Source organism: Gobio gobio, assembly GCF_949357685.1.
Source record: "Gobio gobio genome assembly, chromosome: 15".
NCBI lineage: Eukaryota > Metazoa > Chordata > Actinopteri > Cypriniformes > Gobionidae > Gobio > Gobio gobio.
In genome coordinates, this window is record NC_137108.1 from 29,818,093 (window position 1) to 29,834,563 (window position 16,471).

A 16,471-nucleotide genomic window follows, 5' to 3' on the forward strand; every position below is an offset into this window, starting at 1 on the left:
ATATATATTAAGTAATGTTTGACTCAGGTCTCTGGTGCATGGCATGGTGTACGTATGATGTCTTTTCTCTTCCTAATGGCCAGACAAGCATGCAACCTGTGTGTTAATGTCTCTGAGAGTCTGTCCGCGTCTCTCTCGGGGCAGTCCTTGGCGTGTGTTATGTGCTGTGAGTGTGTGTGTGTGTGTGACCTTAGCACCCAGGTCTAGTCCCCCCAGAGATGCCAGAGAGCTTTCCTGTGTCCACCTCTGCAGAGAGCATGTGAGAGCCTGCAAGTGTTTCTGTGTCAGCGCGATGTGGACGACTGACAATAGACGGAAACAAGACAGACATTGTTAAAGTAGCTCCCAGGGGACAGAGAGAGAGAGCAAGAGAGGAAAAAAACCTTAATATTGGTGGATTGAGAGGGGTGTAGAATGTGCTGACGCAGATTAAGATTTATTTGGGCTGTCTTTGAGATCCTTACTGTCCCCATCCTTTATTAAGATGCATATGTTAGTAATCTTTTAGTGCTCTGTGTGTATGATCCTGAGGATGATTATTCAGAGTGTGAAATGAGTGCAGTCGAGCGGAACACTTTGATTGGCCGGCTGTTAACTTTGACCTCTGTGTTCAATACATATGAATTGATCTGTAATCCCTGCTAGATGTCTGCTTCCAGACGTGAGCAGACAGGACTTGTCAAAGCACCATTTTTTTTTTTTTTTATAACTTCTGTTTTTTGTCAAGATCTGGTTTGGAATTAATGAGAAAATAAATCATTACAGGGTTCTCATGCTTATAGAAAACTTGCATAAATTGAAAGAGAACAAAACCCTTACATGTCCATTTGGAAATACAGCATTAACCTCTTTTAATGTTTTTCTCTCTGCTGAATTATATTTCATTGGTTGGATTTTGCCGTTTGGGAGTGTGAAATCAGTGTAATATATCAGTGTGTCTGTCGAGAGTCTATTTGAGGATAATAATTATTTTCAAAAAATCTAGTAACAACTGTAAAGGGCATGAGAAAGCAATGGGAATTAATTGGTCAAGATGTGTGGGAACCCTGTGTTTTGTTATAAATATTTATATTTTTAATTTTAACAAATCATTTTGCACACTCACACAAACATGCTTAAAGGTATAGTACACCCAAAAAATTAAATTAGCCCATGATTTACTCACCCTCAAGCCATTCTAGGTGTATATGACTTTCTTCTTTCAGACGAATACAATCGGAACATTTCTAAAAAGCTTTATAATGGCAGTGAATGGAGGACTAGATTTTGAAGCCCCAAAAAAGCACATCCATCCATTATAAAAGTAATCCATAATGCTACTTTCTGAAGCGAAGCGATGCGTGAGGCATGGCGCCAGGATTCCAGTTTTGGATGGGCCAGAGCCAGACCAATTATGGGTGGGCCTTAAATTAAAAACGTTATCAAATCACTGTTTAACCTATAATTAAAATGACTGACTAATATACTGTTCTTACATAATAGAGATTTTAATTGCTTGATGCTCTTTAAATATTTTGTAGCATTGTAAAAAGTTTCGGTGCATATAGGACGGACCTGTCCGCGATCGCTCTCCGTGGTTCTGACCAAAGAAGAGCGCTTTGGAATCTCCATTACGCACCAGGCTGTGCTTTAGCGCAACTCTCTATAAGGCCTATAGACTGTAAAAGTGGTCAGGAATCTAATATTTCTCCAAAATAAAGTTTAGTTCTGCTTGTATAACATGAGCCCGAATATTTGACAATTCTGTTTAATTAGGTTAAGGAAACGTTACGCACGTCAATCCATTCCCGACGATCTTGGTTTGCTTCTTATCTATTAAATATACAGACAGTTAGTTAATTAAAAAATTATGTTATAGGCTAATATTTAAACATAGCCTAACTATGAAATTAAATAGGCTACGTTTCTTTAACCCTCTCTCCGACGAAAGCGGATAATATATTTTTTTCCTTTATGACAGCGGAAACAACTCACACTCCGTAATTTTAAGCCATACAGATAAGTGCAAGACATAATTATACACTATAAACTGTCTACTTTTATTTGTGTACACTCACAATACCAACAAAGGCTGTGGACCTTACTGGATATGGATATGATGGATGGATGGATGCACTTTTTTGGCCTTCAAAATCAGGACCGCCATTCACTACCATTATAAAGCCTGGAAGAGCAGTGATATTTTTTAAAATACCTCGGATTGCGTTCGTTAGTAAGAAGACACACCTAGGACAGCTTGAGGGTAAATCATGGGATAATTTTCATTTTTGCGTGAAATATCCCTTTAAGCTTAAAACTGATTAACTTAAAGTTGGCAAACTTTAACTAAAGAACATAAATTTGGTAGGGAATGAGAATGTATCTGGATAAATGTGCATTTGGTTTTCAGATCTTTCACAGTACTTTGTTGGATCATAGGGTTTTTCTTTACAGTGTTGAAATGTGACATAATCCTTCAGAGTGTTATATATTCCATATTGTTATGTACCACATTTTCGTTGTTCAAATGAACAAGTTAAGGTTGTATAGGAGGAACATACTATATAGAGGTTTTGAATGAAAACATGGATCCACTTATCACAGACTTTCTTTTTTTTCTCTTTGTAGCAGTTGCGATCTAACCTGCGGGAGATGGAGAAATTGTGTGGGCGGGTCCGCAGTGCTGATTCCGAAGCTCTGGAGAAACTTGTTCAGCCAATCAGGGATCGAGCCTCCACTGCCATTCAAGAGTTCCTACAGATTCATTCGGATGCTGTCAATAGGCCTTGCTTTCACGAAACTCTCGGCACTGCCTCAGATAAATTTCACAGTATGTGTTTCTCGGTGTGTCTTAGTTTTATGAAGTTAATTAAGATGTGAGTTTATTTTTTTTTAGGTTTTTTTGCAAGCGTTTTTACTTTCATATTGATGGATTAGGTGATGGTGATACAGGTGTCCCTGGTTCCTCTGTCACTCAAACACAGCTGCTCCTGCCCAAAATCCCTCAAGAACAGAATGCCGCTGAGTCCTGGGACACTTTAGCTACGGTAACACTTACAAACACACATATATATTTGAATATGAAAACTTTAAGTATGCATGTGTGATTTTTGTGGTGTGTTTGTTTAGGACCTACTGGAATTGAATGGCTTAATGAAAGAGTTCTCCGCTATTGTTCATGTAAGTATCACACATCTATGGAAATTATTCATTCTTTGTTTTTTGGAAAGAAGGGAGAGACAGCGAGAAAGTATGTATGTATGGTTGTGTATGTGTCTTGATAAAGGGTGCTGACCAAAACCCTTAAGTTTGGCAGAGCTGTCAGACAAATGTTTTTTTTTCGTGAGAGCCAACAAGGTAGTATTATTGATCCCATCAGTGTGAGTGGGTGTGTGTGTGTGTGTGTGTGTATGTGTGTGATTGAGAAGACATACAGAGATTGGTGACAGTCTGTCAGCCATGTGCTAACCAGCGAGGATTAATGAGAATCCATGCTGTTTAACAGCCATTATTAGAACAACATGCAATTGGAAACTGGGTGTAAAAGAGGAGAGTTCATGTGTTTTTCGGGGTGTGCAGACAGTGTTATGATTCTAGGACCGGCACCATAAGGGGGCAAAAGGGGGCATTGCCTCCTCAGATATGATTTGTGCCCCTTCAGTTTCAATTTGTGCACTCCCCCCCCCCCCACCAACAGAACGTGATTTTAACCGGCAGGGTCAACTACTAACCCCCCTCCCCATGATGGGGGACTATCTACCCCCCACTGTCTGTCTGTCTGTCTGTCTGTCTGTCTGTCTGTCTTTCTGTCTGTCTGTCTGTCTGTCTGTCTGTCTGTCTGTCTATCTATCTATCTATCTATCTATCTATCTATCTATCTATCTATCTATCTATCTATCTATCTATCTATCTATCTATCTATCTATCTATCTATCTATCTATCTCCATCTTCAAAAATGTCCCTTTAAATATCAGATATTCAGATTATTGTGTATGTTTCTTCATGCGAATCAATCTACAAGATCCTCCTAGCTTAGTGCTACAGAAGTAAAATCTGTAACAGTTGATAATGGCTGTCGCTAAACACTTCACACCCTATTGGGGAATTATGATGGGATCTGGATAGTGGCAAGTATAATATGATGATAGCCAGCCTTATTAGCGCTTGCCTCTCTGTAGAGTACACCCACCATATCGTTTATTCCGTTAACACTGAGCCACAGATGAACCCAGGAGGTCTACTTGTGTGACTGTGTGTTCTCTTGAGCATCCATACAGCTTGTGAGCAGACGGTGCTGATTACCGTCTACTCCTGAGGGGAGGGAGGGAGAGAAAAAGAAAGCCATCGATAGCTTTCATACCCAGTCATTAGTGAGTGTCTTAAAATAGTCTGTTTACAGGGTTTAGTGGGAAGGTGTGCATGGATGACTCATAAATAAATGCTTATTGGATTTTGATTAGTGATGAGTGTTTTGACTTGTCCATCAGTGATAAATCGCATCAATATTTCACCAACAGAAACAAGGTTTAATTGTAAGCAGGGCCTAAAACAAACTTTTTAATGGCTGGTGACTTGAGAAAACTGACCGGCCAAAAATGTTTTACCAGCCATGGCTTAAAACCAGGCAGTTATGACAAAACATTTTTTATATACTAGTGAAAATTCGCAATCCTCTATTCCAATTTCGATACCACAGCTAAAAACTACTTTCTTAACTAATATAAATTTAATAGCCTACATTTTTAACAGTCAGTAAACAGTAAGTAATAAAATAAGAACAAATAATCCAATTACAAACAATAGCACAAAAAATAGGCTACAACACATCAACGATACAAATGAAATAAACAGTGCTTTTCAGAAAGTTCTAATAGTTTTCAGACACCACATTTAATAAAGTAGGCTAATCAAATAAATAACACGGCATAGCCTTCATTTCCTTTTTAAAGTTCAAGAGCAGTGAGTGAATTTTCCCACCATGTCCTTTGTTGTTATTAATGTTAAGAATGCAGACAGTAGCAGGATTATTAGGAGGCTGTCTCTTTAAGATCGAATGCACGCACGGATCATGCGTTTTCTTTCGCAACATACATTCACTTAAGACATAAACGATGTTTACTAGGAAACTTGCATTTTTTGACATCATTTTGAGTGAATTTGTCCTTTCAAGTGCAGGAATGCATGAAAGAGACAATTCACGCTGTCAAACGCGGCTTTCAAGGAGCGCAATCCGGATGTTTAAACTTCCCACACAGCGCATGAGTAGCAAATTCCCTTTTGCGTGCTCTAGCGCTTGAATATTGACATTGGAAAGGATGATTTGCGTAATCATGCAGCACTGACCTGTCAACTGTTCAGAGCATTGTTCATGTTCAAACATTGCGTTGTTAGAATTTAAAAAAAAAAAGTCAACTGGCGACTGAAACAGTTTCATATACTCGTCAACACTTTTTTTTACTTGCATTTGCCACTTGGCGAATGTTATTTTAGGCCCTGATTGTAAGGGTTTTCCCCACTCACCCGGTTATCTACCTACCTACCTACCTCCCTCTATAAATATTCAACTCTTCTGGGAAGGCTTTCCACAAGGTTTAGGTGTGCAGTCATGTTGGAACAGGAAGGGGCCATCCCCAAACTTTTCCCACAATGTTGGGAGCTTGAAATTGTCCAAAATGTCTTGGTATGCAGAAGCATTAAGAGTTCCTTTCACTGGAACTAAGGGGCCATGCCCAACCCCTGAAAGAAAAAACCCTCCACCAAACTTTAAACTTGGCACAATGCAGTCAGGCAAGTACCGTTCTCCTGGCAACCACCAAACCCAGACTCGTCCATTGGATTGCCAGACAGAGAAGCATGATTGGTCACTCCAGAGAACACGTCTCCACTGCTCTAGAGTCCAGTGGCGGTGTGCTTTACACCACCGCATCCGACGCTTAGCATTGCACTTGGTGATGAAAGGCTTGGATGCAGCTGCTCGGCCATGGAAACCCATTGCATGACGCTCTCTACGCACTGTTCTTGAGCTAATCTGAAGGCCACACGAAGTTTGGAGGTCTGTAGCTATTGACTCTGCAGAAAGTTGGAGACTTCTGCGCACTGTGCGCCTCAGCATGCGCTGACCCCGCTCTTTGATTTTACGTGGCCTACCACTTTGTGGCTGAGTTACTGTTATTCCCAATTGTTTCCACTTTGTTATAATACCATTGACCGTGGAATATTTAGCAGTGAGGAAATTTCACGAATGGACTTATTGCACAGGTGCCTACCTATCACGGTACCACGCTTGAATTCACTGAGCTCCTGAGAGCGACCCTTTCTTTCACAAATGTTTGTAGAAGCAGTCTGCATGCCTAGGTGCTTGATTTTACACACCTGTGGCCATGGAAGTGATTGGAACACCTGAATTCTATGATTTGGAGGGGTGTCCCAATACTTTTGGTAATATATTCTGTCTGTCATATACATTATATGATCTGGAATAATGGCATGCAGTGTGAAACATTACTGATTGGTTATCCTTTTTCATCCCATTCTTACTGATGATTTTAAGATCTCACAATTTCGATAAAACTATGTTATGCTATCTATGTTAGCTAGCTACATAACATTTGGTGACATTTAAATCGGCAGAATTTACAGCAACAATGTCCAATACATCACAGAAAACCAAATGTTTTAAGGCTGTAAGGCATAAAGCACATATAGAAGATCAACACATATAAGATTTAGTACCGGCCTGATAGGGACAGTTCATCAACTGATCTGAAACACTCTCACACTGGCCCTCGGCCAGCAGGCCCTTCTTTATTGTTGAGTCCTGAGAAAGCACACTCAGACACATTTACATACACACAAATTATTTCAAAATGAAGAGGAAGAGGAACACTAACTTTACAGTCGCCATGAGCTGCAGAGAGCAATGCAAATACAGATTTCTTTTTACACAAACACATGCTACACAGGGGCAGGTGCCAGGCTCATGTATCTCTGTGCTGGAGAGTTAAAGAAGATTTTTCCAGCAGTCTCTATTGTGTGTGTTTATGTGTGCGTGTGTGTGTAGTGATTACTTTGAGCTCACACTGATTTAGACAGAGAGACAGCTGCCACTCTTTGAATATTTTATAAGCTTCCGACAGACCACCCAGTTACCCCCGACAACCAGCCCCCTCCCATTCACCCTTCTGTCCCAGCACTCAAACCCCCAGCTACCCACTACTAAGATTACTGATCATGTCTTTGTTTGCTTTACTATTGCTATTTATGGGTGTCTATGTTTTCGATTGGATGGGATTTTTGAATTTCTGTCATTAAATAATTGTAGACACACATATGGACAGTTGATATGATGCCAGTTTTGACATGCCATATAAAACTATTTTAAACAGCATTTTTCATTCAAGTTTAAGTCCATTTATCAACAACTCATATATACATATATCTTGTTTGGACTTTGTATGTGTGTATGTGGACAGTCTGTAACTTACATCTTTCTGTCTTAGGCTCAGCAGGAGAAGATCGACAGCATTGAGGCGAATGTTAGCATAGCAGCTGCTAATGTGGAGGAGGGGACCAAGAGCCTAGGGAAGGTAAGGGGAGAGGGGACACTCCTGCTAGGGGATCGATTCCACTCTACCCCCCTGCTTCTCTCGGCCTACCCTGCCATCAGCCTATTGATCCCCCTCAGAGCGCAAGGAAACCACAATTAAGAGAGAGAGAGTGAGAGAGAGAGAGGGGGGAGAGAGGTGGCGATGGTGGCGGAAGGCATTGAGCGGAGAGGGATCGATGTGTGTTGGTCGGCCGCTCACAGGGAGTCGATGTGTGTGCGAGCGCATGGAAGTCTAAAGAGTGTAAAAGAGAGTCTATAAACAGCATTCGAGTTCCTGCTGGGGGTTCGATACATATGCACACACATACACATGCCACGAAGTGCCAACTTTTGACAGAAAAAGCAAGGGAAGGGTGAAACATGAAGGCATCGGCCCTGTGTGTTTGCGTGCGAACGACGGTTTGTATGTGTTTTATTGATCGGGTCTCAATTGAAATGTTTCTCTTTTTTGGAATTGAGAGTTAATGCAGTTCTATTGAGCATTTTGTCTGATGCCCGTGTAGAAAGTGGACCCACCTCTGTGACTGCTGAAAAGGACAGGGGGTGGTCAACAACACACACACACACACACACACACACACACACACACACACACACACACACACACACACACACACACACACACACACACACACACACACACACACACACACACACACACACACACACACACACACACACACACACACACACACACACACACACACACACACACACACACACACACACACACACACACACACACACACACACACACACACACACACACACACACACACACACACACACACACACACACAGTCAGTGAGAGAGTCAGTCCTTAAAGTGCTGGCTCAGGCAGATCCAAATAACAGGAGTTGCTTCCTCAATCTCTCTCTCTCTCTCTCTCTCTCTCTCTCTCTCTCCAAGCATAATTAACTGCTCAGTTAACCCTGCCTTGTGAAGATGATTAGATGACAGAGAACGAGAGCATGAGAAAGGGTGAAAGAGAGATGAGAAGAGAGGAAAGGTGGCATTTGATGGACGACCCTGCCTTTAAAGTTTACATATCTTCACTGAAATTAAATTGTGTGTGCGCGTGCCGGGAGGCTTGTTTCGTTGGGCTAATTAAAGAATAATCTGCCTAAAGGAGTTTTTCTTTTTACCTGATAACAATTCATTTACCAGTTCCAGTTTGATCTGCACACGTCCAATTTCATCGTGGCTTTTTTCAGATCTCTGATTAATATTGTGTGCGTGTTTACATACGACCGCATATGTTACTGTTTGGATGAAAACTGGACATGAAAGACTTTATAATTGTTTGGTTATCAGAAAAACAGCACATGAAAAGTATGTTAGTTCAAACACTGTTTTTGGAATATTGATGCCACCTTAATTATTAATTTCTCACCTGTCTGATGCTTTCCCTGCACATAGCATGTAGGTCAATGACACGAGGCGTTTTTTTCTAGTAGTTTATATTTAGAAATGCGTCAAAAAATACAATTTATACACAGTGAATTTAATACAGATCTTATAGGATGCGTTTAATTCTTTTTTAGGCGAAAAGTGAAAAATGTCTGGATGATAATTTTCGTGATATCATAATGAAGAAAAAAAGTTTAATTTTTTTTGTATATATTTAAAAAAATGCTTGACTGCTTATTAATATTTGAAAATGCATGTAGTGTAACAAACATGCAGGCATATGTATAAAAAACCGAATTGTATTTTGTTGTTGTTATTAAAAATAGATAATAATAATAAGTGTAGATAGAGAGGATAATAATAATATATCATTACAACTGATGTTTCCTTTATTATGGGCACTCTTATTGACCCATGTATAAGTTGTATATGTATTATGCTCTTTCTCCGCAGGCGGCCCGTTTGAAGCTGGCGTTCTTGCCTGTGGCAGGTGCGGTGGTGGGGGGAGTGCTTGGGGGGCCACTGGGACTCTTAGCGGGATTTAAAGTGGCGGGGGTCGCCACTGCACTGGGAGGTGGACTGCTTGGTTTCGCCGGGGGCAACATTATCCAACGAAAGAGTAACGAAAGAATCGACCTGCAGCTACAACAGCTTAAGAGCAACAACAACAGTAACAATGACACTCAGTGACACACTCAAGCACATTTGTTTTTGTTGAAGAGGCCACGAGACGGCGGCGTTGCCGACCCACGCTCGTTCTGAAATAAACACCAGACGCTCAACGTACATACATAAAGCAACCACAACTGCAGAGTAACTCCTACACGGAGTGCAAACCTGCATATGAGATGTGCTACACAAAGTGGACCTGCTCATTTTCCTTTTGCCTTAATCCATCATTCATTTATATGCCAAAGCATAAAAAGCCTTCACATGATCTGCTGCCAAACAGCTAATTGACCTTTGAAGCAGTAATGTGACTGTAGGTGTTAGAGGTGGTTAGAGATTATAGGTAATAGGTGATTGTTGTGTAAGGGTCTGTAAAGATTTGTTAAAGGGATATTGAGGATTTGCAGTCGGTGACATGGTCCTGTTTATTACAGTTATGCAGGTTTTGTTGTGCTTAATGTTACCGTTTACCACACAATTCCATTATAGATACTTAAAATGCCCCTGTTCTATGTTTAAACTATGATGGATTTCCTTTTGATCTGGTTAATATGTTATGAGATTTAAATGAAACTACTTTATAAGGTCTGTATGTATCACAACACTCATGGTTATGAGAATGAAGGCAAAGCACAGTACAGAGAAACTCAGTCCGTTATAATAAACAATAGTCACACATCATTATCAATGAGAAATGATGAAATTACAAGTAATGTCTAGTTGCCATAGCCTGTGGAGCTCCAAACCATGAATACTTATTTTGCCTTAACTAGTGATATTTTGATAAATGAAACATTTCAGATATCTCATAATTTCTCAGGCTGCTTAAAATAAGTACAGTTTTAATTCATTGTAATAACATAAGCCATTGTAATGGATAATCAATATACAAATTACAAGATTGTTTAAATATTTATAACACAGAAGAGATCTTTATAGCAATACTTTACATAACTATACATATTTACAAGATAAGTTGAATTATAATTGCACATTGAAGAAGAAAATTTGCCTCTTGGGTAATTTTTTATTGTGAGCTGTTATGGTGGAAATTTAAATGAAATGATTCTTCATGTATGATTTCTTAGCGGTTAAAGGGGTAGTTCACCCAAAAATTCTGTCATCATTTGCTCACCCTCAAGTTATTCCAAACTTGTATACATTTCAAAGGAAGATATTTTGAACAATGTTTGTAACCAAAAAATTATATGGAACACTTTTAAGGGCAGTGCCCTTAAAAGGACATCTTTGTACCTTTTTCACCCTTAAAAGGTGCACAGTACCTTTTAGGTGTTAAAAGGTACAAAGATGTCATTTTAAGGGTACTGCCCCAGTGACAAACTGTTGTACCCCTAAAGGTACAATTTAAAAAAAAAAATTTCTGAGAGGGAAGTCAATAGTGCCCAAACATTTTTCAAAATACCTTCCTTTGTGTTCAGCAGAACAAAGAAATGGAGACAGTTTGGAATGACATGAGGGTGAGTAAATGATGACAGAATTTTGATTTTTGGGTGAACTATCCCTTTAAAACATGTGATCGAGATACTTCTGATCGAAAACGCTGAGGTTTAGATAAATTTTGGCTGCTTGTGTATTTCACGTGTCTTTCTGTGTGCTGCTGGGGTGGCTGATAGATTTGGGTGAGGTTTCCCTGTAAGGCTTTGATAACAAGCCTCTGAGAGGCAAATCTAATACTGAAATCAATGCACTGTGAGACCTCCTTCAGCACAAACAACATTTGAATGTTATTTGATTACGGCCCCAAAGGACCAGCAGAAAAGAACAATAGCCTTTTATGGTTTATCGATCCTTATTTTAGTTTCACTTGTCAAAAGCAAAGAGGAAAAATAAAATGCTGTCTGTTGTCAACCGCTTGTTCTGTCCTTTTGCATTTGTGGTACTGACTCACACAAAATGGTCTCTGTGAACCACAATGTACACTTGATCGAGCATTCAGCGCCATTTGGAAAGCTCAGAAAGCTGCAGTTATGTAAAAATCAACTGAATTGAAAAACAATGTTGAACCCGATTGTTTTTGTCCTGACTTGGAGCCACAGCTGCTGCCCCCGGTCTCACGCGCTGTTTTTAGGGTGAGCAGGGAGATCCCCTCACAAACATGGAGCCGGGTCTGAGATGCACACTGGCCCCCACGCCTTCCTCATAACACAACACACTGGACTTCCCCTACGAAGGGGCGAATGAACGTCTCCAGCAGCACATGCAAGGCACCCTGTGCGTGATGCACAAGTGAGATAGCCCGAGTGCTGAGCTCTGCATGTGTTGGGCTGTGCTGCTCAGGGAGGGAAAGTCCCAATGCGACTGACCTGCACACAGCCTGAGTGTCAGACACGTTGCACTTTCCATATTCTGTGCGTATACACACTCGAATGGAAAATATGGCAGGCCATCTGTGGTGCGCTGTGATGTAATCTCCATGTTGTGATGTCATGGGTTCCTGCTGTAGGCGGAAAGATGTTACATGACATCAGAGACCCTTTTTTCTTGTGTCTCCTTCAAACACCCACTTCAGATCATTTCCATTTTACTATAATGAAGTAACTGAAGTTAAAAGGAATCTTTGATGTCTGACGATAAGGATGGCGGGGAGAAACCATAGTCACACTATGTCAGCAAGTTAGAAACTTTGTTTATAGTTCGAAATAGTTATAGTAAATATTATATAACATTTTGTGGAAAGAGTTTTTACTCTAAGTTGAATATGTTCTATATTCAATATATGCGTTTTCCTCACACTTCTAAATACCAACCAATCATTATGAGTAGCCTAAAAATATGTCTGCTGTTATAAAAACGTACTAAATATTTAGCATTTAGAGGTGTTATTAATTAATAATCGTTAGGTAGGTTACCGAGCAGGTCACTAGGTTACTAGGTTTTTTTCCCTATAGGTATGAAAATGAATAGATACAAGTTAGTTTTCCCAGACCTGAAAATTCTGTTATCATTTCAAACCTGTATGACTTTCAATCTGTGGAACACAGATGTTTTGAAGAATGTTTCAGCTGTTTCTTTATTAAAGTCAATGGGGTCCAAAATAAAACACTGGATTGCATCAACTTTTTTCAGAATATTTATTTTATGTTTCACAGAATAAAAGTCATACTCGTTCCGAATGACATGAGTGTAAGTAAATGGTGATAGAATTGTTATTTTTGGGTAAACTGTCAATTACATTTTAGAATAATATAATAGAAATCTAAGATAGAGTTTGAGTATGAGTATGTTTTTGCAAATAGTATTATTTCAATACTTTTATAGTTTGTATTCATATTTTGAATTAACACATTTTTAAAGTTTAAGTTAGTTTCTATAGTTTGACTAATATAAATTTAGTTTATTTTAGTCATTTTAGTACTTCATCTTATTTAGGTTAGTTGCTCAGGAAACATTTCTAATTTACATTTAAGCTTTTCCATTTGATGTTCTTATTTTTATTTCATTTCAGCTGAACTTTTTTTTAACCAAAAAACAAACAACCACGATTTTAATAGTTTTAGTTAATAACAACACTGGTGGACAGTAGGTCATTTTCAAAAAATGTATCCAAGAAGCTTAATCAGTTTATTGGTCAATTGAAGATGGCAATAATACAACTCATGTCAAGTCACCTTTATTTATATAGAGCTTTATACAATACAGATTGTTTCAAAGCAGCTTTCAGTGATAGGAAAATTATGCATGTTCAGCTGAAGTCAGTTCATTGTTGATTCAGTTCCGTTGGAAAGATCATCAATTGTACTACTATTAGTTCATTTAATCTATAAAGCATTTCTGCTTGATTTCATCTATAAAGCATTGTCCAGCTCAGTACAGTCAGATCAATAATATTGTCAAATATGTCCCCAACTAAGCAAGCCAAAGGCAACTGGCAAGGAACCCAAACTCCATCAGGTGACAGAATGGAGGGGGGAAAAAAACCTTGGGAGAAACCAGGCTCAGCAGGGGATCATTCCAATATTCATCCAGTTCCTTTTGCTTGAAGATCGGATTCATCACGCCGATCTTGGACTGAAGCTGGGGGCTCAGGGGGTCTGTGCGGAGGATCTGTCTGGTTCTTGTGGTCTTTGCTGAGGATCTGTGCCGATGGTTGTAATGTCTGTCGACGAGGCCTTTATAGGGGATTGTCTAGTTGGCACGGTCTCTCTGCAGACAACTCTGTCTGAAGTTGCTGCATGCACTCTTTAGCATCTGTGAGCCTTGTCAGTGACATTTGGATGATGCTGCTGCCCCCACACTCTCAGAAAAAAAATGCTTTAGCTTGTCGCTGGGACAATAACAAGGCACTAATATGGCTCCTTTAGGGGTCAGTAAGGTACAAAGGTATACCTTTGAGGATACTGCCCCAGTGACACGCTGTTATACCCTAAATGTATGATTTTTGCACACGTAACACACATCTTTACACTGATCATGACACATTTTATGAAAACACAACTGATTAAATCAAGGCTTTTTGAGCAATTACATCCTTTGTGTCAGTCTCAGTTTCTTGTTATCTTAAAATCTAAATGTTTTTTTTCTGTTTTTCATCAGTGTAGTCATCTTGGTCTGCATGTCTCTTTGAAAGGGTAGCCCGATGTTGATGTGCAGATGGTGTTGGGGTAACAGCTTAGGACCCAGGACCAGTAGTGATTAGTGTAATTAATTAAAGAAAAATTTACTGAAGAATAGTTTGCAGTTTCATCAGCAGAAGCCAGCTTCAAGTCTCACAAGGAGTTTGTAGGCCGCACTCCCTCTACCAGCCCACCCGCCTCAGCCTATCGTACTTACAATACTGTTTTCAAGGTCTAACCACGTCATTACTGCCATGTGGATTATTCTGATTGGCTCAGAGAAAATGGACAGTCATGGTAAATTTCCACACATTGTCAGTTAATTAGATTCACGTGTCCATATATCTCTTGTTGACGCTGGCAGGCGCCAGCTTGCCCAGGACAACACCCTTCTCTTAGGATGCCCGTAGTCCACATCCAATACTGATCTGTAACACAGAATACTGCGCACTTACACAGATACACAGTCTCTCCAAGGTTGGAGTTGGTGAGATCTGTTCCCAACAAGAGAAAGTTTTCCAAAACATATTGATAACATGTGCTTTTCTCTCAGTGAGAGATACAGACCATATTCAACTTGATTCTTTAGGGTTTCAGTAAAAGGAAATATAAAATTAAATTAAATAAAATGAAAGACAAATCCATATTTAATCTCTGGAAGCCGGGCTAAATGAGCAATCACAGTCACCACTCAGAGACCAAAAACAAACTTTAAAAAATATAAAGGAAGAAACAATCATTGGTCCTATTGATTAATCAAAATCATAACTGGAAAGAGTCATTAAAATTATAATAATTATATAGGAGGATGAATATTGATTGAGGCTTTGATTATGAATATATATATATATATATATATATATATATATATATATATATATATATATATACACTCACCTAAAGGATTTTAGGAGCACCATATATACTAATACTGTGTTTGACCCCCTTTCGCCTTCAGAACTACTCTACGTGGCATTGATACAACAAGGTGCTGAAAGCATTCTTTAGAAATGTTGGCCCATATTGATAGGATAGCATCTTGCAGTTGATGGAGATTTGTGGGATGCACATCCAAGGCACGAAGCTCCCGTTCCACCACATCCCAAAGATGCTCTATTGGGTTGAGATCTGGTGACTGTGGGGGCCATTTTAGGACAGTGAACTCATTGTCATGTTCAAGAAACCAATTTGAAATGATTCGAGCTTTGTGACATGGTGCATTATCCTGCTGGAAGTAGCCATCAGAGGATAATAATAATAATAATAATTAATTACATTTATATAGCGCTTTTCTAGGCACTACTCAAAGCGCTTTTACATAGAAGGGGGGAATCTCCTCAACCACCACCAATGTGCAGCATCCACCTGGATGATGCGACGGCAGCAGCCATATTGCGCCAGTACGCCCACCACACACCAGCTGATTGGTGGAGAGGAGACTGAGGGATGATACCAATCGTATATATATATGGGGATGATTAGGAGGCCATGATGGACAGGGGCCAATGGGCACATTTTTTTGGCCAGGATGCCGGGGTTACACCCCTACTCTTTATCGAAGGACATCCTGGGATTTTTAATGACCACAGAGAGTCAGGACCTCGGTTTAACTTCTCATTCGAAGGACGGTGCTTGTTACAGTATAGTGTCCCCATCACTATACTGGGGCGTTAGGACCCACACAGACCACAGGGTGAGCACCCCCTGTTGGCCTCACTAACACCTCTACCAGCAGCTACTTAGTTTTCCCAATTTGGTCTCCCATCCAGGTACTAACCAGGCTCAGCCCTGGATGGGTACATGGTGGTCATAAAGGGATGGACATGGTCAGAAACAATGCTCAGGTAGGTCGTGGCATTTAAACGATGCCCAATTGGCACTAAGGGGCCTAAAATGTGCCAAGAAAACATCCCCCACACCATTACACCACCACCACCAGCCTGCACAGTGGTAACAAGGCATGATGGATCCATGTTCTCATTCTGTTTACGCCAAATTCTGACTCTACCATCAGAATGTCTCAACAGAGATCGAGACTCATCAGACCAGGCAACATTTTTCCAGTCTTCAACTGTCCAATTTTGGTGAGCTCGTGCAAATTGTAGCCTCTTTTTCCTATTGTAATGGAGATAAGTGGTACCTGGTGGGGTCTTTCCGCCTCAAGGTTGTGCGTGTTGTGGCTTCACAAATGTTTTGCTGGATACCTCGTTGTAACGAGTGGTTATTTCAGTC

The 16,471-nt window shown here is 40.0% G+C and overlaps 1 protein-coding gene across 4 annotated transcripts in view; it reads left to right on the top strand.

Moving 5' to 3' along the window:
- Positions 1–11,539, top strand: part of stx17 (syntaxin 17) — a 34,800-nt gene extending 23,261 nt beyond the window's left edge. For 2 of the 4 annotated variants that reach the window (XR_013818093.1, XR_013818094.1), the window contains 6 exons: positions 2,608–2,809; positions 2,917–3,026; positions 3,109–3,159; positions 7,480–7,566; positions 9,450–10,621; positions 11,183–11,532. Coding sequence is in view for 2 of the 4 variants with exons in the window: in XM_079838001.1 (XP_079694127.1) it covers positions 2,608–2,809; positions 2,917–3,026; positions 3,109–3,159; positions 7,480–7,566; positions 9,450–9,686 (687 nt within the window). In the remaining 2 variants the exon portion in view is untranslated. Of the gene's footprint in view, positions 1–2,607; positions 2,810–2,916; positions 3,027–3,108; positions 3,160–7,479; positions 7,567–9,449 lie in introns of all 4 variants that reach the window. The other 2 variants (XM_079838001.1, XM_079838002.1) reach the window with 2 other exon arrangements.
- Positions 11,540–16,471: the final 4,932 nt, after the last annotated feature.